This window comes from Myotis daubentonii, chromosome 21 (genome assembly GCF_963259705.1).
Source record: "Myotis daubentonii chromosome 21, mMyoDau2.1, whole genome shotgun sequence".
In the NCBI taxonomy this organism is placed as follows: Eukaryota; Metazoa; Chordata; class Mammalia; order Chiroptera; family Vespertilionidae; genus Myotis; species Myotis daubentonii.
Genome location: NC_081860.1, coordinates 18,204,605 through 18,225,491, shown reverse-complemented (window position 1 = coordinate 18,225,491; position 20,887 = coordinate 18,204,605). Strand labels below are relative to the sequence as shown.

At 52.3% G+C, this 20,887-nt stretch overlaps 2 protein-coding genes across 5 annotated transcripts in view; both read right to left on the bottom strand.

Moving 5' to 3' along the window:
- Positions 1-7,108, bottom strand: part of HERC2 (HECT and RLD domain containing E3 ubiquitin protein ligase 2) — a 73,176-nt gene extending 66,068 nt beyond the window's left edge. For both annotated transcript variants that reach the window (XM_059678086.1, XM_059678087.1), the window contains exons 1-4: positions 6,971-7,108; positions 6,221-6,323; positions 3,239-3,353; positions 1,033-1,170 (exon numbers count right to left, since the gene is read on the bottom strand). In XM_059678086.1, coding sequence (XP_059534069.1) covers positions 1,033-1,170; positions 3,239-3,353; positions 6,221-6,292 — 325 coding nt within the window. In that variant the 5' untranslated portion in view covers positions 6,293-6,323; positions 6,971-7,108. The remainder of the gene's footprint in view (positions 1-1,032; positions 1,171-3,238; positions 3,354-6,220; positions 6,324-6,970) is intronic.
- Positions 7,109-14,385: 7,277 nt separating this feature from the next.
- GABRG3 (gamma-aminobutyric acid type A receptor subunit gamma3) overlaps positions 14,386-20,887 on the bottom strand; it is a 49,322-nt gene continuing 42,820 nt past the window's right edge. Inside the window, exons 6-11 of one of the 3 annotated variants that reach the window (XM_059678407.1) lie at positions 20,121-20,258; positions 17,761-17,913; positions 16,836-17,032; positions 16,356-16,415; positions 15,260-15,341; positions 14,386-14,857 (exon numbers count right to left, since the gene is read on the bottom strand). In XM_059678407.1, the coding sequence (XP_059534390.1) occupies positions 14,487-14,857; positions 15,260-15,341; positions 16,356-16,415; positions 16,836-17,032; positions 17,761-17,913; positions 20,121-20,258 (1,001 nt within the window). In that variant the 3' untranslated portion in view covers positions 14,386-14,486. Of the gene's footprint in view, positions 14,858-15,259; positions 15,342-16,337; positions 16,416-16,835; positions 17,033-17,760; positions 17,914-20,120; positions 20,259-20,887 lie in introns of all 3 variants that reach the window. The other 2 variants (XM_059678408.1, XM_059678409.1) reach the window with 2 other exon arrangements.

Here is a 20,887-nt window from a genome sequence, read left to right as displayed (position 1 = left end):
CCCGCGAGCACCTCAGGCAAACCCAGGGCTCAGCCTGCAGCCGAGGAGACCGGGACCCTCGCGGCCACCATCCGGCAGGGCTGTGTGTGTGTTTCCTGGGGAGGACACGGAGGCACAGAGATCTCCCAGTCACCAGGTGAGGAGGACGCGCGGGGGGACCACGCTCAGCCACCGTGGTAGACTGACTCTCTGTAAACGTGGTATAAATGTTCTCAACACAAAATCGTAAAGTTAGTAATTGTCAGCAGCACATTTTCTAGACAGAGAGAAAATCTCTACCCATTATTTCCATGTTATGAAACCAAATTCAAAATAAAATACTGTCTCTTGCCCTAAATGGTTTGGATCCGTTGGTTGGGTACGGTCCCATGCACCAGGAGGTCACTGCTCAGTGGTTAGAGCATCAGCCCATGTACGGAACCGTGCTGGGTTCGATTCCTGGTCAAGGGCACATGCCTGAGTTGCAGGTTCAATCCCAGGCTCCTGTTGGGGCATGTGCAGGAGGCAACCAATCGATGTGTCTCTCTCACATCCAGTCTTCCCCGCCGCCCCCCCACTGCACTCTCTCTAAAAATCAATGAAGAAAATATCCTCAGGTGGTAACAAAAAAACAAAGGGATGAAACTGGCCCTGACTGGGGGGCACAGCGGTTGGAGCATCATCCCAAACATGAAAAGGTTGCAGGTTTGACCCCGTCACGGCACACACTGAGGTTGTGGGTTAGATCCCCAGAGGGGGCAGGTAAGGGAGGCAACCAGTGGATGTTTCTCTCTTACATCAATGTTTCTCTCTCTCTCTCTCTCTCCCCGCCTTATTCTCTAAGAATCAATAAACATCCTCAGGTGAGGATTAAAAAAAAGGGGGGGGGGGGAAACGGAAGTCATAGATTACATATTATGTATGGTTTACTACAACATAACAAATTTTGAGTAATATTTTTCTAAATGCCATAACCCCCCAAAAAGCCACCGATGGCACCTGGAAAGTGAGTGCCAGCTCAGGCCCCCCAGCACCGAGGCCCAGAGCCCCTACCTGGCTGCTTGCCCCACACCCAGCTCTCCAGGATGGACTTGGACCTGAGCACAGGTGCAGGGGTCTCTTCTTCATCCTTTTTGTCTTTGTCATTCAGATCTTCTTTCTTTGTCCCACTTTGAGTATCAACACCATCATCTGAAAAAATTTGTTAAAAATGCTTTTTAATCTCTAAATTGCTTTTCAAAATGTAACATCCACTTGTCTGCCTCCCTGCAGATGCCCCTCCCAGAAATGGGAAGGAGACGTTACAACACGGACATAACGGAATGCTTAATGATTATTTTTAATGACATGAGTCATCACCGTAACAGGCACAGTGCGATTTACGACGAAAGGAACTGCCCATAACCCTTTTAATGAGGAAACCTATATGGCACTCAAATTCTCTGAAGCATGTCTTCCAAATGTTCCATCAATTTCCGACTACAGTTTCCAACCAATAAACGTCGCCTTTGGCATCTACCTACTTGAATTCATAGTAACTGCTCTTATCCAGGATTCCCAACTGTGTCCCTGGAAAGGGAGGGTGACTAGGCAATCACTCCGCCCCACACCCGCCCTCCTCCACCCCCACTGAGAACCACTGCTGACGCCAGCACCATGGACAGAGCGCCGGACACAAGGGAAAGCTGAGAGCCATGACTTCCCGGCACCAACCATTTAGAGTCCAGTCAAGAGCCAATGTCATGACACTCCTTACCCAGCAAGTGTAGAATGAACAACGTAACCTTGAAGTGTAAACTCGTCCTGTCTTCGAGGCTCTGTACTAAGTAAATCACTTTCTAACGGCTCCATGAGAAATGCACTTCCAGTCCATGGAAGAGAGCACAGTGTTACAGACGGCGAGGGGTCTCTAAGGACGCACGGAACCCAGGAGGACGAGCGCGCAGCGGCAGGGCTCGGCCCAGGAGCGCTGGGGAGGTTGCGGGAACACGTGCACTCTGGCCCTCGCTGTGGAAGCAGCGGCTTAGCTCGGCTTCCTGAGGGCACACGCCCTCCTCTGGCCTGACTTCTGAACGAAGGGACAGCCACACTCCGAGAAGCAAGCCTCCCAGCGGGACTTGGAGCCGGGGGCCGGGAGCCGTGCAGGTGCCCAGCCTGCGCCAGCCCCACGGCATCCTGTCAGGGGGGTGTCTGCCGTGGGCTCCAGGGGTCCTGGGGTGAGAGCCGGTGGGCTGAGGGACCGAATGTAACTCTCAGTTCCCAAGGCCAGGAGGACAGACAGGCTCCTCTTCCTAACACAGGGCCTCTGTGCGGTGCCTTCGACTTTGGTGTATAAAGGCGTCCCCTGAGCATCAGCAGGCACAGCCTCGAGGGTCTGGAAGCAGCTGGCACTGCAAGGAGCGCATTCTCCCCCCGCCCCCGCTCCCTGTCACCTGCACTTACACCCCCCCTGCCACCCCGGTCTGCCTTTCACGGCCAGCTCCCTGGGTGCCTGCGCCCGCAGTTCCCTGGTGACCCCACATACCACCAGCCCTAGAGCCCAGGCCTTCGGCACCAAGCACAGGAAACAGCCCGCCTGATCTCCTCAGCCCTGGGTGTGGGTGACATCGGGAGCCTTCGTCCTCCTGTCCCCCACCTCGGCCTGGGAATGCCTGTACGCCCACATAATCATGAGCCATCCTGGGAGACAGGCCCCATTTAGTGCGTTTTTGCCTCTCCAAAGAAAATCTACACCAGCAGGAAAGTGCCAATGACAAGGAAGTAATGGAAACGCCCCTATTGAAAAAGAAACAGAAAATTCTTCTCGCCCGGGTCGGGGTGGCTCAGTGGATAGAGCGTCAGCCTTCGGACCGAAGGGTCCCAGGTTCGATTCCCGGTCAGGGCCCATGCCCGGGTTGCAGGCTCAATCCCCAGTGGAGGGCATGCAGGAGGCAGCCAATCCATGATTCTCGCTCATCACTGATGTTTCATCATCTCTCTCTCTCCCTCTCCCTTCCTCTCTGAAATAAAAACATATTAATGAAAAAATAAAGAAAGAGGAACTGCTGTGCTGGAGGAGGGACACCGCAGTGGGGGTTTTGCAGTGAACAGCCGTCAATACACATCGAACAATGACATCCAGGCAGCTGGTGCTGTTAGCAATCACTGAGACAATAATCACACGGGCAGCAAAGCTTCCGAGAGGTATGTCAGACATTCCTGTTTCTATGGCACATTCCAAAGCTTCTCACAGAAGGAAAAGCACCCGTGAAGGCCTCACCTTTTCTAGGAGGCAGCTCTCCGCTCTGGGTGACTTCTGCCCCAGGATATAGGATCTCTCCATCTTTAACCATTTCATTCCACAGGCCGCAGAGCCCGTCTCCCGTGAATGCAAGCTGGCAACGATAAAGAAGATAAAACTCACGGAGCGATCATACCTACAATGCAATTCTTTGTTTTGTTTTTTTTTTAAATATATTTTTATTGATTTCAGAGAAGGGAAAGAACCACTGAGCCACAGCAGCCAGCGCAATTCCTAAACGATGATATAAAAGATCGAAATATTTCCTCTCTGTTACTCAATCATTCGACATTTGATAAAAATTTTCCCCAGAAAAACGGTTAAGTAAAAAAGACACACTTCCCACTGCAGGTGGGAGAGAATCCCCAGGACAGGAAGGGTGAAGCCTACAGGCGTGAGGCTCGCATCCCCAGCGCCTGTCTCAGGAAGGACCCCAAAGACTGGGACTATGTCTAAGTAACCTCTCAGGGCGAGGCCAGCAACCATCCCTCACGTGTAATCAGCCAGCAACCACCTTTCTTCAGATATGAAACAGCTTCAATGTCCACAGCACATTTTACCTCTGGTGCACCCCTCAAAACCCACGCCTCTTGCCCTGGCTGGTTTAGCTCAGTGGCTAGAGCACCGGCCTGCGGACTGAAGGGTCCCGGGTTCTGGACTCGACCCCCAGTGGGGGCGTGCAGAAGGCAGCCGATCTGTGATCCCCTCTCATCACTGATGTTTCTCTCTCTCTCTCTCCTCTTCCTTTCTCTCTGAAATCAATAAAAATATATTGAAACAAAAACCTAGGCCTCTTCACTTACCCCTAGAAGGAGTTTGAAAGACTTCTGAATAACATTCAAAACATCTACGGGCCAAGCACTGCATGTTAAAGTGAGTAAATCAAAAGTAACACGGTAAGCACTGCTAAGGCCAAGTGATATTCCTTCTTATGTGCATCTGCCTGACTCATCGTAGGCGCTCACCTCAGCATTAAACTGATTTTGAATCAAGATGCTGAAACTCCTATGTAGCAATTACTTGATTATGATTACTAAGAAAATAATTAAGTTCTTTACTTCAAAAAGTTTACACAAATACATAAACACTAACATCAAAACAATTCTTAAAATCAGTTTGCCTGAATCTCAAGATTTCAAAAATAAGAAATTATCCCTCCCATCCCCTACCCCGCTTAAAAAAAAAACAACCATGACAAAAGGAAAACAGACAGGAATCCTATATAATAAAACCCTAATATGTAAATTGACCAAACGGCGGAATGACCAGTCGCTATGACACACACTGACCACCAGGGGGCAGATGCTCAACACAAGAGCTGCTCCTGATGGTCAGTGCACTCCCACAGGGGAAGCTCCGCTCAGCCAGAAGCCGGGATCACAGCTGGTGAGCAGCGGTCATGGCAGCCTTTCCCGCCTTTGCGGCAGCGCTAAGGGTCCACGGGGAACAGGCCTAAGTCAGCAGTCAGACATCCCCTGAGGGGTCCCGGACTGCGAGAGGGCGCAGGCTGGGCTCAGGGACCACCCCCCCGGCAAGTGCACGAAGGTTGTGCACCAGGCCTCTAGTTGCTAAATAAAAGACAAGAACCAAAACAGTCACTACTATGCCAACTCTTGACCCAATTCTTTGTGGTTTTCTTATTGAACATTACACCATTAATAACAATCCCACTACCCAGAGCACGGTTCTAAACACTTGGCTCTCCCGACCCCTGGCCGGTAGCTCAGTTGGTTAGAACATCATCCAGATACACCCAGGCTGTGAGTTCCATCCTGCTCAGGGCACACACAAGAATCCGCCAATGAACGCATAAGTGGGTGAACATCAAATCAATGTGTTTCATTCCCCCCCCCCATCTCTGAAATCAATAAAATTAAAATTTAATAATTTAAAACAGCTGGCTCTCATATCTACCAGAACTGCACCCTCCTTTCGTAGCCTTAATAGTGAAGAAGAGCAATTACCCTTCATGACAAGATCTGACACTCTCGATAAACCATCCTGCAGGACCCGAGACTGCATCTAAAAAGGCGGGTTACTTGGGAAATACTTAAAACGTCTAACCTCAGGGGAGAGAAGAAAACACACACACTACAGAGTATTTCAGACATTTCTTTTTGCTGCTAACACATACAGAAGTAGTTTCTCCCCCAACCATTTGCAAGCAAAAACAAGTTGGGGTGCAGAATCACCCCCGGAAATAGTACAGCTATTATTTACCCCATAATTTCTGGACAAGCTTGCCATCACCTTATGCAACCCAAACATTAGAGAGTCTTAAGGGCAGCATGTGTTTCCACGCGTCCTTTCTCCATTAAATTTACTGGGGTGGCCTAGGGGAGTGAGGTTACACGGGTTTCCACGTGTGTCATCCTGCAGCGCGTCATCTGTACGTTGCACGGTGTGTTGCTTCCATCCACGTGGGCTGGATGCAAAGATCTGAGCGCTCCTCCCAATAAGACCAGCCACCCGGGCAAAACGAACAACTCACTGAACTCTGGTCTCTCCACAAACACAGGCGCGGGACCCCGTTACACGAGCGAGACCCTTCAGAACATAATAAACCCCTGCACGTCACTTCCCCCCCTCTTCCCGCCCCCCGTAAAATTAACGGAACATCTTAAAAACAGCTGGTACAGAGTTACCACGATACAGGTAAGAAAGATACAACCCGGCCTGCCGGCGCGGCTCAGTGGTTGAGCATCGACCTATGAACCAGGAGGTCGCGGTTTCCCGTCAGGGCAGGTGCCCGGCTGTGGGCTGGATCCGGATCCCGTGTTGGGACTTGGGACGTGCAGGAGGCAGCCCATCAGTGATTCTCTCCCATCACTGATGTTTTTCTCTCTCTCCCCGCTCCCTTCCTCTCTGCAATCAATAAAAATGTTTTTAAAAGAACCCTTCTCTGGACCGAAATAGGGAGGCAGAAACAGCCCCAGGAAAGAGGCAAGTTGGAAACCCCACCTGGATGTCTGTCTTCAGCCATTTGGAGTCCAGCCGAGCCTGGGCGGCCAGACAGAAGGACTCGGAAGGCATCTTTCGTCCAGGGTCCTCCCGGCTGTCAGGCCTGCGAGGAAGACAAAAAGGATGGAGGCTAAACACAGCGTTTCAGGGTGTCCCCCAAGACCCTCCCGCAGGGTTTCATGCGGCAAACGAGGGGGAGAGAGAGGGGGAGAGAGAGAGAGAGAGAGAGAGAGAGAGAGAGAGAGAGAGAGAGAGAGAACGAGAACAGAAAGGGGGGACAGATGGGGAGACCGGCAGGAGGCGGGGACCGGCGACTCCCAGCCCAGGTAAGCGCCCCACGGGGGACCCGCCCGGCGCCGAGACCGCGTCCGCGAGATCTTGAGGACGACGGGCGGTCACGGGAGACCAGACCTCAATGTCATCGCCCCCTTCCCTCCAACCCGAAAGGGAGACACGCAGACGGACCCGACGCCCCCCTGGCAACGACCCGGACAGCGCCGTGCACCTGCCGCCCGACGCCAGGCCCGTGAGCGGTGCGGGAAACACGCATCGACACTCACGATCGCAGACAAATACGAAAGCGAGCATCACTCGGAGGGGCAAAGACACAGCCCGAGACGCGCGCCGCGGACGGTCCGCGCAGGCCCAGGGCCCGCGGCCGCGCCCACGCCCGCTGCCCCAGGGCCCGGCCCGGCCCGGACACCCCGCCCGCGCTGCCCCAGCCGCCGGCCGCCCCCGGGAGACCAGCACCTGACACGCAGAAGCCGGGCCACCTCGCGCCCGCGGCGTGGACGTCCAGCCTCCGAGCCGCCGCTGGCTCCGCCCGCGAACCGCGGTCCCGGCGCCTCCCGCGGCTGGAGGGGCGGGCCCACAAGGGACTCTGCTTTCCAGCCAATCGCAGCGAGGCTTCTGCGCGGGCTCAGCCAATGGAGAAGAGGATCCCCTTCGCCCCGCCTCCCGACCCTCCGTCTTCCTTCAACCCCGCGAATTTTCTCCCTCTGGAGCACGCCCCTTGCGGTCGAGGCCAATCGCAGGTGCCGGGAGGCAGGATTTCCGCTGGCGGGAGGCGGGACTTCCGCCGCGCGCACGCACTGACGCACGTACGCACGTACCGCGATGCCGCATTTGCCCATCTTTCCGGAAAGAGCCAACCTTGGCGGTGGGAAGCCTTCGGGAGGTAGCTGGTCCATGATTCTCTCTCATCATGGATGTTTCTGCCCCTCTCTCCCTCTCCTTTCCTCTCGGAAATCAATAATGATATATATTTTAAAAAAAGGTTCGCTCAAATATCACATACCCCCCAGTTCTACCGCTACAGTCTCGCCCCACTTAGATAAACCTTTTATTCGTGAACTATGGGCCGGATGCACGAAATTCGTGCAAGAGTAGGCCTTCGCAGCCCCGGCTTCGGCCGGAAGGTCGTCCGGACGGTCCTTCCGCTGGTCGGCTGTTCGGGCCGTTTGCATATCACACTTTCATTATCACAGATACGGTGACCACGGTGCTGCTCCCGACCTAGCACATCAGAGCCGCCGGGGGGCGCTCGTGAGAGGCTCCATTCCTGGGAGCAGCCAGGTTTGGAAATGAATGCGGCCGGTGGGCTTAGGATGAAAAGGGAAGCAAGCGGATGGGCGATGGCTGACTTTTTAAAAAAAACTTTCCGTCTTTACGAGGAGACCAAACCTGCAACCCGGGCAGGAACTGGCGACCTTTCAGCGCCTGGGAGGACCCTCCACCCGCTGAGCCAGGCAGGCCTCACTCTTTTAAGCTTAAACGGAAAGAGCCAAGCCCGGCCGGTGTGGCTCAGTGGTTGCACCTCGACCAACAACCAGGAGGTCAGAGTTCGACTCCAGGTCAAGGGCACTGCCCCGGCCCTAGTCGGGACCCATGGGGGAGACAACCTATCGATGTGTGCCTCTCACATTGATGTTTCTCTCTCTCTCTCCCTCTCTCTAAAAATCAATGGAAAAATATCTTCAGGTGAGAATTAAAAACAAAACAAAATTATTTTTAATTCCGATCGACCAAGGTAGAATACAGTTCCTCATGTTGTGATCCAACCATAACATTATTTTCGTTGCTACTTCATAACTGTAATGTTGCTACTGTGATGAATCGTCATGTAAATATCTGATATGCAGGATGGTCTTAGGCAACCCCTGTGAAAGGGTCGTTCCACCGCCAAAGGGGTCGCAACCCACAGGTTGAGAACCGCTGATATTGAGCCTTGTGATGTTGGCCTGTGGGGGTTCCTCTGGGCTGGTGGGTGGTTTGTGTCAGCGCACCTGGGTCCTGACTTCAGCCTGGGCTGCAGCCCCTCCCCAGGCAGGGGGCCTCCATTCCCACTCGGGGGGTGGCAGCCCCCAATTCCTGATGGGGTCAGGGCAGGAACCCGGAGCCCTGCCCGCACTGTTCATCCAGGTTCCCCCAGGCCACCTGCCCACCCCCCCCCCCTTGGGTCGGCTGGAGCCTCCTGGAGGGGGTTGAGGTTTCTGTTCGCAGCCTGAAGGCACTTCTCTAGGGCACAGCCACTGGTGTGGGACCTGCCTACCAGGAAAGACACTTAATGTTTGCAGAATCTGCCTCCCAGTCGGGTGGGGGCTGGTAGGAGTGGGTGAGCCCCTGAGAGGGGCAGTGCATGGCATACCCACCCTGGTGGGCAGGGCCCCGTGGAGAGGAGACCCGCGCGCACGCCCTTGTCCCCAACCCTGGCCTGCGCCTTTCCCCGACCCTGGTGGGCCACCCCCAACCCAGAGAGATGTCCACTCCGGCTCTCGCATTTCTGACAACAGGTGCATTTATTAGTATCAGAAGTACAAACGTAGGAGTACAAATACAGAGGGCGGCCCAGCCCTAGGCCCAGCTGCCCTCGGCAGGGCCGGGGCGCCCCGCAGTGTGCGGCGGGGACCGAACCGGCGAAGGGGGCGCCCGGTGCCGCCCGCCCGTGTCGCCAAGGCACGTGAGGCGCAGTGCGCCTTCGCTTCACTAGGACACCACGAGCTGCAGGGCGAGCCGAGGGCGGGGATCTCGGAACCGCCTGGCGGGACCTCAAGACCCAGACCCAGGGCCTCTGGGGCCTCGCGATTGGTCGGACGGGGAGTGGGGCTGGCGGAGGCCACTTGGTGAGGGTGGGGACCCTGGCCTGGCCCTGGGCCCAGGTGCCTGGGGAGGGGCGGCAGGCACTTGGGCAAGGCGGGTCCCCTCTCTCAGGCCAAGCCCGGCTCCATGGCACACTCGGCACGGGTTCCAAGGGGCTCTCCGATTCCCCGGTCTCTCCACTCTCCTCCCACCCGGGCTGGCAGGAAGGTTTCCCGGGAGGCAGCAGCGAGGGGACCCCGCACTCCCTTCCTGCCTGTGCCATCTCCCAGGGCCCCTCCCAGGCCTGTTTCGCAGAGAAGGCAGGCCTCACAGTGTGGGTGAGCCCCACAGTCCCCACGCGACCCGAGGCTTTCCCGCCTGGTCCGGGAAATGCGTCCTACGCGAGGGTGGCGATGGCTCTCTCCGGCACCTACATCGTGAGAACTGCTCTGAGCTTATCATGAAACCATGATGCACAAAAAGATCCAAGGAAGTGCCTGAGGTGAACTCACTCAACAGGCATCCAGGTTGGATTGCAGATCAATTTCTCATCAGGTATTTAAGCTCCATCCTGGTCCTCCCCCCATTTCTGGGAAATATATAGATTGTCAATCTCTCTCTCTTTCCCTCCTTCTCTTTTTTTAAATATGCTTTTTTGATTTCGGAGAGAGGAAGGGAGAGGGGTAGAAGCATCAATGATGAGTGAGCATCACCCATCAGCTGCCTCCTGCATGCCCCCTGCTGGGCATCGAGCCCACAACCACGGGGTCATGGAACAGGTGACCTCCTGGTTCCTGGGTAGCAGCTTTTTAACCGAAGGCTTAGGAAGCTAACCGGCGATCACTAGGAAACTGGGCTCCTTTCTACTTGTTTCAGCTACAGGTGGGGAGGGGGTGGAGTAATACGCATGTGAAGAGTTGGTTCCGTTTTTACCACTGTACACACACACACAAGTACACACATCACCGCATGTAAACACAAGACAACCCAGGCCCACTCCCGGAAAACTGCTACTCTCCTAGAATCTTCCACGAAAAGAACGCATTCACGAGGAGTATACCTTGAGCTCAGTCTAGGAGCTGCTCATAAAGAAACACAGATCATGGCTGTACAAACATACGAATGTAAACATTGTTCACCAGCACAAAATTAGTCATTTCGAAGGTCAGGATGAGTGGGAGTAGTCTTTTAAAAATGTGTTAACAGTTATTCTAAACAAAGATAATAAACACTGTAAACTTCACCGATATATTATGCCTGTGTCTATTTCTATCTAGAAGTAAAAATTCCAAGATAAATTAGGGGGAATCCAAACCTAAACTCAAGATTGTATAAGAAGAAGCATACCGATTGTCCTTTTGGGCTAATGAAATCGGCAGTGTCCACAGATGCATCCATTTTCGGGGGGGAAAATAGATCGTTCTTGGCCAATTCAAATGTTACGTTTATGAAAAGGAATGAAAAAGCCAAGCGAGGTAAAACCAAAACAACAACAACAACCGGAAGTAACCAACCATCGCCAATGAGGTGGGACGTTCCATGTGAATAATTTCAAATTCTGGTTGAGGCCGGGTCAACAGCCAGGCCCGCTGGGACCAGGACCAGTCTGGAAATGTAGTAGGCCAGCAAAACTCTGAAGTGTTATTTTTGTAGTTAACATTTTAATGAAGATGCAAGTGCCATTTTCTCCTTCATGTAAGCCCTAATTTTTTTTATGGTTGGGAAAGAAAATGAAGCCTTTCTCCTGACTCAATAGTTATGGAATAGGATGGACCACGAAAAGGATACGGATGGTGATGATGGTGTTGCTGCCGCTGACGGTGAAGATGGATGGTGGTGATGATGATGGCGATGAAGATGGTGATGGTGGTGGTGATGGTAAAGAGAGGGTGGTGATGAAGATGCTGATGGTGAAGATGGATGGCGATGAAGATGGTGATGGTGGTGGTGATGGTAAAGAGAGGGTGGTGATGAAGATGGTGATGGTGGCGATGGTGAAGATGGATGGTGGTGATGATGATGGCGATGAAGATGGTGATGGTGGTGGTGATGGTAAAGAGAGGGTGGTGGTGGTGATGGTGGCGATGAAACCTTGTCTCCATCCTCTTGCAAATAAGACATAAAACCTGGTGTGAAACGCAGGTGTCCGTGGGGCGTGGAACGTCTACAAGACGTGTACTATTGGAGCTGAATGTGTTCTCTTTAAGGCATATATTGGGTTAATTGGGGGCAGTATTTGCTGGGTTCAGAGTAAAAGTAGCGTGATCTTGTCTTAGCAACTGACCGTCTTCTGGTCCTTGGTGTTGAGACTGGGCAGAAAGTGGAACTTCCTCGGCTCTGAAGAGGCATGTTGCTCTCATGGCATTCGTGCGACATGCCCTTTCCTCTCTCTCCCTCTCGGCCCGGAGGCAACTTAAAATAGAGACAGTCACAGATGTCCGTGTGAACCACAGCGGTCGGGAGGGAGAAACCCTTGTCAAAACGCAGAACAGGCGCCTCCTCGAGGTAGGGTCCTTCTGCGAGCGAGGACCACCGGCAGCCCCTCTGGGTGGAGGCCACCCCGACACCTTCCCCGAGCGGCCGCACGGCCACCCGAAAACGTTTCCCGACCCCCCACGCGAAGCGAGCCGTGGGCTGGAAGGGTGTCGGGTCTGTGTGGAACAGCATGACCGTGGGCCCCACACGGGTGCCAAAGGATGGCCCTTCCACCAGGGACCTGTGTTCCTCGCGCTCTCCCGTGCCCTCCAGAAGGTGAACGCACACAACCTGACACGAACAGGCACGCTCCCCAGCTCCACCCCCGTCTTCACTGCACGCCATTCTCCTCCACCGTGGACTGAAGACCTCGTCTCGGGCGTGGAGATGGGTAAGGAGAACTCGAGTGGGAAGCCTGCTGAGGACCAGGCAGGGGCATGGTCCCCGGCGTGGGTCAGCCCCTTGAAGTCAGCCCGGAGCGTGCATTGCTGTCGGTGCAGGAATCTAGTTCACGCTCAACGCGTGAACGTCGACTGGACACTGTTGAGATGAAGGCGCTCCTTCATGGAAAAGGAAACGTGTGAACCGGCAGGCTGGGGGACGCAAACAGAGGTTATTGGTCTGCACGGCCAGTGAGCATCGCCAACAACGCCTGGGTCTTGCGTGGCTTTGAAAGGAGAGGCATCCGTAAAAACAATTTTTTTTAAGGTAAAATTGGGTCAGGTCTATGTGATAAAAAAAAATGCTTGTCGGCTACTTTCCTCCCAAGAAGAGTTTCACTGGAAAATTCCATTCCCTCCAGAACTTTGTTGAAGGTGCAATAGGTGGAAACCCTTCACACGGTGAGGAATGATAAATCCGTGAGATTGGCAGCTGTGCTGGAAGAGGACCGGCCTCGGGCCCGCCTTCCCTGGGTGCTCGGCCCTCCGGTGGGACATGCTGACGTCCCGCCCAGCCACGGGGGCGTGGGAGGTGGCGGATCCACCGGCGGGTGAAATTCTCAAAAGAGCAGAATTTTCATCGAAGCCAAGAGATCCCGCCAGTTTCTCTGCAAACATTTATCAACTTACTTTTAAAACTGGATTTGCTAAGTAGAAGCCAACTGGCTTGCGGTCGATGGGGCTCGAGTGCCTCACACCACAGACCTAACCCTTGGACACCGGCTGATCCTACACCCTGAGATTTTCACCCCCTGCATAGGCAGTGACGTCATCAAAACAGACAGATTCCTCTATGTCAACCTTCCAGGCCTCTTCCCCTCCCATCCCCTCCTGGGTCTGGTCAGCATCCGATAAATGGTGTGGAATCAGCACTTTTCTGTATTTTCTCTGCATCATGGTTTATCTTTTCTTTGTTCTGAGACACAATACGTCCAATAGATCACTACGCTAAAATCCTATGCCTGCCAATAGAATTAATGCAACTTTCTGGGCAAGAAGCACAGAGATGCTGGTCCTAAAATTTTAGCATGGAAATTAACCAGCTGGTAGGCCCTTTCTTTTTTGTTTTCCTGTATGTGGTGGGAGCTCCAGAAGCATCTTGGGAAGTACACACGGGCATCCAGTGGGAAAAAAAACCAAAAACAAACAACTAACATCACGAAGCGAGTTGGTTTTGTTATAAAAATATCAAAAGAGTAATAATTTCAGGGAATCATTTCTTTGGGCTTTTGCTAGGTATCTATTTCAAAGTATAAAAGCATTTTTGTGCATCAAAAAATATCACTAAAGACAGCCGTTTCTTTTTTTTTGGCATCTGAAGTGATCCGACTTGGAAGTTAATATGCACTAAGAAAATGTTTAAAATTGTATCTACATTTCGTTCACACGCTGGAAAACACGTTTGAGACAGAGGCGTGGGCATGGTGTGTGCGCTGCCTGGAAAGATGGAGATGATCGTCAAAGCGTGTTAGCAGAGCAGCCGCAGGACACACGTTCCGGGGTTGCCCCGAGCGGTCCAATCAAACAGGACCCCGGGCACAACGCGGACGCACGCCGACCGGCCCAAGACCCCACGGCTGGGACGCCCCGACTCCCAGTGGTCTGCAATAGAGCAATGACCTTCTGGTGCTCAGCGATCATCAACATCGTTGACCTCAGCCACATGAAAACCTTTGAAAATCTGATTGTTTCCTCCACGGGAAACCGAGGGATGATGCATGTACCCCCTCCCCAAAGGAATGGCAGCTAACCACGGCGGTGCCGGAGCAAAACAGGCCACAGAGAGGGGAAACGGGTTCGAAACTCACCACCGTTCACACTTGAACCCGGGCTGCCCCGAGGGGTGGAGGGGGCATGGGGCTGAGGGCAGTAGGAGCGTGTCTCAGCTGCAGTCACCCCATACACGTGGGTGCTGGTGCCCCCGAGGGCGACAAAGGAAAGAGCCGGCCGGTCGGTCGGGGTCTGAGAGAGCGTCTCAGACATTTGCTTGCGTGTGTGAAGAGATTTCTTTGCAAGGATAATCGGCAGCCACTTCCAACATCCCGGGAACCGTTCATGAACATCACCCAGCTGCAGGTTCAGGAGGGGATTAGCAAGAATGTCCCCTGAAAACCCAGTGTGTGTGTGTGTGTGTGCGCGTGTGTGTGTGTGCGCGCGCGCGCGCGCCGCGTGTGAGGGTGAAACACATGATGAGGATGTTTGCCGTGTTCTCCCACGCTGCTCAGAGGTGGGGTGAGGTGTGAGGACAGGTAAACCGAGCCGCGCCCTCCTTGCTACTCCGATCGGTCGGTCACTAGGGGCCTGGGAGGGCGGCAGGGAGCGAGGGGAGCCTGGCACAGTCCCTCCTCACCGCCAGCAACGCTCAGAGATACAGGTACCCGACCCAGTAGACCAGGTTGAAGAGCAGGAACGACGTGGGGAAGAAGACGCGGGAGTAGGCGTCCAGCTCCGAGATGTCTATGTGGATGCGCCCTTTCCTCCAGGACCCGGATCTGCACTCTTCGTAGCAGCAGAAGAAGCTCTGACAGTCCTTGCCGTCGAGACACTCGTAGACGCAGGTCTCCTCCAGTTCCTGCCAGTACAGGGAGTTGTTGAAGGTGACCATCGCGGGCGGTGGGGGCCGCACGTCCAGGAGGGAGTAGTTCTGCGGGGCGACAAGGACAGCACGACGGTCACCGAGAACAGGCAAGAGGAAGGAAGCAACGGGCACGGGTCCCCTACCCCGCCTCGCTGCACTGGAGAGCCCAGTCTCTGAAGATTCAGTTTTTGCAAATCGAATGCAAGAAACAGCTCGGTGCGTGCCCGGCCGGCCGGTGTGGCCCTATGGCCCAGGAGGTCACAGTCGGGGCACATGCCCGGGTTGCGGGCTCGACCCCCAGTAGGGGGCGTGCAGCAAACAGCCGATGGATGATTCTCTCTCATGGATGTTTCTATCCCTTTCTCCCTCTCCCTTCCTCTCTCTGAAATCAATTGAAAAAAATAGTAATTTCAAGACAATGGAATCCTCGGTCTTAAAAAAAAAAAAAAAAAAAGGATGAAGTCTTACCATTTACAACAGCATGGATGGACCTAGAGCAGCGGTCACCAACCTTTCGGACCTCACGGACCACTGGTTGGCGACCACTGACCTAGAGGGTGTTATGCAAAGTGAAATAAGTCAGACAGAGAAAGACAAATACCCTATGATTTCATTTATATTTGGAATCTAAAAAAACGCACACACACAAAACCACCAAATAAATGCACAAACAGAACAGAGAGAGACGGAGATACAGAGACCAGACTGAGGGTTGCAAGGTGGGATGGGGTTTAGGGAGGCGGGTTGGAAAGGGGAGGGGATTAACAAGTACAAATTGGTAGTTACAGAATTGTTACATGGGGATGTAAAGTACAGCTTGGCGAATATCGTCAATAATATTGTAATAACTATATGTGCTGCCAGGTGGGTACTTAAATGATCAGAGGTTCGCTTCATAAATTATATAATTGTCTAACCACTTTGCTATCCACCTGAAACTAATATAAAATGATACTGAAGGCCAACTACACTTGAAAAATAAAAAATTTAAAAATAGTATTCACGACAGAATAATAATATTATTCACAGAAGCTTGTTCATAAGTTTGAGTTCCAAAAACAGGAATATGGATGTTATGTGCTAATCCCTGGGTAGAAGGATTATGATTCATTTTTCCCCTTTATTTATAAACTTTCTGAGTGGGATATATATTTTTTAAAAGTAAACACAGTGCCGTAACCGGTTTGGCTCAGTGGATAGAGCATCGGCCCACAGACTGAAGGGTCCCGGGTTCGATTCTGGTCAAAGGCACATGCCTGGGTTACAGGCTTGATCCCTGCTCCACTTGGGGTGTATGCGGGAGGCAACAATCGATGTGTCTCTCTCACATAGATGTTTCACCCTCTGTCTCTCTCCCTTCCACTCTCTTTTTAAAAAAAAAAGGGGGGGGGGAATGTCCTCCGGTGAGGATGAACAACAACAACAAAAGTAAACGCTTTTTTTTGGTAAATACATTTTGAAGGGAGGATGTGCATTGTTCTTCAACACTAAGCAGTAACCTATCAGTCTATCTCACTTTAGTAAGAGTTGGCAGAAACATTTGCACCTGCAACGCTATACATACGGAGGGGGCCTGCAGGGTTATCCGCTCATGGATCCACCTTGAGGAGTCTGGACGCAATAACTGTGAGAGAAGCAGAAACAATAATTACAAAACTGTTGTGAACATCTGCATCATACATCCCCTCATTAAGAACAATTTTAAAAATATATACCTTTATTGATTTCAAAGAGGAAGGGAGAGAGAGAGACAGAAACATCAATGATGAAAGAGGATCACAGATCTGCTGCCTCCTGCATGCCCCGCAGTGAGGATCGAGTCTGCAACCCGGGCATGTGCCCTGATCGGGAATCGAACCGTGACCTCCTGGTTCATAGATCGATGCCTCAACCTATCACTGTGCAACACTGGCTGGACTTAAAGGCTTGTTGAGTTAGCTATTTATATCATGTTGTATAAGATCCTTAGGAATATAGATCATTTATCTCAAACTACCCTCCCACTGACTTCCCCCCCCACCCAATCTCTGCTCCCGGAACTCACTGATGTTTTCTTCTTCATGGTGGCTGGCTTCCTACAGCTGGAGTAGTAGTTGAGGGTGGCATACTCCATCAGAGCAGCGAAGACGAACAAGAAGCACACAGTCACGAAGAGGTCCATGGCGGTCACGTAGGACACGCGGGGCAGCGAGTTCCTGGCGATGGTGCTGAGCGTGGTCATGGTCAGCACCGTGGTGATGCCTGCACGGGGACAGGGCCCAGGGGTGAAAGGAGCCACGCTGGCATCCCTCCACCCCAACACCGTGTTTTATTTTTACTTTATTATTATGTTGTAAAATATTTTTATTGATTTCAGAGAGGAAGGGAGAGGGAAGGGGGAGAGAGAGAGAGAAACATCCATGATGAGAGAGAATCGTCTATCAGCTGCCTCCTGCACGACCCACACCGGGGATGGAACCCGCAACCCGGGCATGTGCCCCGACCGAAAATCGAATGAACTGTGACCTCCTGGTTCATAGGTCGACGCTCAACCCCTGAGCCGCGCCAGCCAGGCGGTTGTGAGCTCTTTAAGGGCAAAGCCGTACCTTGCTCATCTCTGCTGGCTCCTCCGGCATTTAGACACGTGCTGTGCATAGAATGCGACTCATTTACAGATGGATGTGTTCATTCACAATACTGAGTATTGGCCTGACCTGGGCTATTTCATGCACATGGGTCCACATTAACGATTTCTTTGACTTCCTAACCCCACCGTCACTGAAGGGACCCACGTGGAATTCTCCTGTCAGAAAGAATCATCTCCCTTGGCTACGTTCGAGAACGTGAGCGCAGGTCAAGGAGCCCTCAGATGAGGTCAGTGATGTGAGCTCTCTTCCACGGAAAGTCTTTTTCTGAATCCTCTGCGTTAAATGACGCGACACGGTGGGAGGGAGGGAGGGAGAGAGAGAGAGAGAGTGTCTGATGCTCACCTAGTGCTGTTCTCGCTGGTGTGGCGTCTTTCTTGATCCAGAATGACACCCAGGACAGGACCACGGTCAGGATGCAGGGGATGTACGTCTGAATGGTGAAGTACCCCATCCGCCGGCTCAGCTCAAAGTAGATGGTCATGATGACGTAGTCCCCTGCAACAGACACGGTTCCCTGGTCAGGCCGCCTCCATTCTCGCGACGCCTTCCCGTGCTCCGTGTTTTTGTTGTTTCTCCTTCTTTGGGACCCCGCGGTCCATGGCAGCCATACTCAGGGTGGTTGACAGAAACTTCAATTTCGAGATCACTTCCCAAAAGCCATTTCAAATTGTAATAAGCAAATTAGCATTCCGGCACAAAGGAATCGGCATGATTAAACCAAAGCAATCAGAGAACACAAATATTTTCCTAAGTCAGTGGAGTGCCAGGGGACATTGTTTCCCGGGGGAAATGTGACTGAATGATGGGTGATATTAAAAGCCTATTAATTTTTACATAAAATTTCAATAAAGAACAAAGCGGAAAAACAAACAGTAGACAGAAACACAAAAGAGAATAAATCACCCCGGCAGGAATACACACAGCCCCCAAGGAACAGCCAAAAGAGCCGGATAACGTATCGCCGGCTCCTGAGCCGAGTGAGATAAACAGAGGGACAATGCCCGCGCCCGGGAAGCACCGTTCTCTCCGCAAATTCGGCAAAGCCGGCTCTTTCCCGACCCCAGAACAGGCTCAGCAGACCCCTCCCCTGGCGCAGAGGTCTGCCCAATGACGGCGTCCCCCTGTGGGGATGAGAGTGAGAGGGGCTGCCGGCCGCGTTCCAGGACCTGACCCTGGACCTGCTGCTGTAGGACAATGAAAAGCTAGGAAAGTTCCCGGACAAGTCGAACAGGGAAACTGAGGCAGGAGAATTAACGCCAAAAAGCCCTGACCAGTGTGGTTCAGTGGATAGAGCGTCGGCCTGCGGACTGAAGGATCCCGGGTTCGATTCGGGTCAAGGGCACAGGCCTGGGTCGCAGGCTCAATCCCCAGTAGAGGGCGTGCAGGAGGCAGCCGATCCATGATTCTCTTTCATCATTGATGTTTCTCTCTCCCTCTCCCTCTCCCTTCCTCTCTGAAATCAATAAAAATATGTATTTTTTTAAAAAGCCAAAAACATTTGCAGGCCATATGTAGCAAGACCTTACCTTGAGAACAAAGGGTTAAAACCTCTCCTTCTCACAAGAGAATGCAGAGGGGGAAAGAGAAGGGGAGAGGAGGAGGAATCTGCAACTAGGAAATACATATTTTTTTAAAAAAATATATGTTTTTATTGATTTCAGAGAGAGGAAGGCAGAGGGGGAGAGAGAGAGAGAGACAGAAACATAGATGATGAGACAGAATGACTGATCGGCTGCCTCTTGCACGCTCCCTACTGGGGATGGAGCCGGCAACCCGGGCATGTGCCCTTGACCGGAATCGAACCGTGACCTCCTGGTTCATAGGTGGATACTCAACCTCTGAGCCACACCGGCCGGGCAGGCAATCATTTTGCTCCGAAGGAATAATTAATGAGATCCGATTTTAAAAGAGCAGGCAGTCAGATGTGATTGGCATCACAGAACCTCAATTTTCTTGGTGGATGAGCAGTTCATTCAACCGAGCAGTGCCTTTCCCCGCACCTCCTGTCTGCGTTAGAGGAGGTGACTCAGTGGGCCTGAGAGATTCTTCGCTCAATCTTGTGAGCACAGACACTGCCACTATTTTTAAAGTCCTGACTCTAAAACCCAGACTGATGTATTACCCAGATTGCACTCAGGCAAAATATGACAGACTGCCAAGAAGACACCACTTTGAGAGCTCCTGCTACTGGAGCTATTTTAGACGTGCATTTCTCTTCGCACTCAAGACATAAATCTCACTAGGGCGCCCTGGTAAGGCCTGTCACGTCGAATAAAATGCTAACAGCTGAGTGAGTGGACTATCTAACGCAGAAAGTCACCATGTAAATCCCACAATTCTCCCTCACAAGGAAGTACATGAAGGATATTATATATATATATGTGTGTGTGTGTATATATATATATATTTGTTTTGTTTTGTTAATCCTTACCTGAAGATAGTTTTTCCATTGATTTAAAAAATATATTTGTTATTGATTTCAAAGAGGAAGGGAGAGGGAGAAACCTCAATGAGAATCATTGATCGGCTGCCTCCTGCACGCCCTCTACTGGGGATCGAGTCCGCAACCCAGGCATGTGCCCTGACCAGGAGTCGAACCGTGACCTGGTTCATGGCTGGACGCTCAACCACTGAGCCCTACGGCCAGGTTCCATTGATTTTTTTTTCCCCAGAGAGCCACCCCTTTTCCTGTTTATTCCTACCTGCAGATGTCGTCAGGACTTCCGTGGTGTTCCTGAGGCCCATGAAGTCAAACTGATAAAGCCGCCAGGACTTCTGGTTAGCCGTCTCAACGGAGTTCTTCCTCCATCTGTAGATCATTTCTTCTTTGGGGTAGCCATCTAAACACACGGAACAAGTGTGAACACACCTGAAGATGTGGGTTTTACAAAGCATCCCAGGCAAACGTGTCATTCTGACCACTTCACGTACTAAAATCTTAGGGTCGCCTTGCTCTCTGAATTTTCCTGAACACACAGACACCCCAAAAATGAATGGGCAAAGGCCACTGGCCTGGCCATCAGCTGTGTGGACACAGCACACAGGCGCTGTCTTGCTGTCTTATTTCTTTCCCCGTGGAGAGCCAAGCTGTCGTTGACCCCCGAGACGGGGGGTCAGGGTCTCACCAGCTCCCAGGCCCATCACACCGTCCACTGTTCCCCAGAATGACGCCATCCAGGTCTCTGGGAAGACATATTTATTTATCTTTTTAAAAAATAATATATGTACTTTTTTTAAAAAATTGATTTCCGAGAGAGGAAGGGAGAGGCAGAGAGAGAGAGAAACAGCAATGATGAGGGAGAATCATGGATCGGCCGCCTCCTGCACACTCCACACTGGGGCTCGAGCCCGCAACCCGGGCATGTGCCCTGACCGGGAATCGAACCGGCAACCTCCTGGTGCATGGGACGATGCTCAACCACTGAGCCACACCAGCTGGGCTCGATCTACATTATTTTCAGATGTTCAT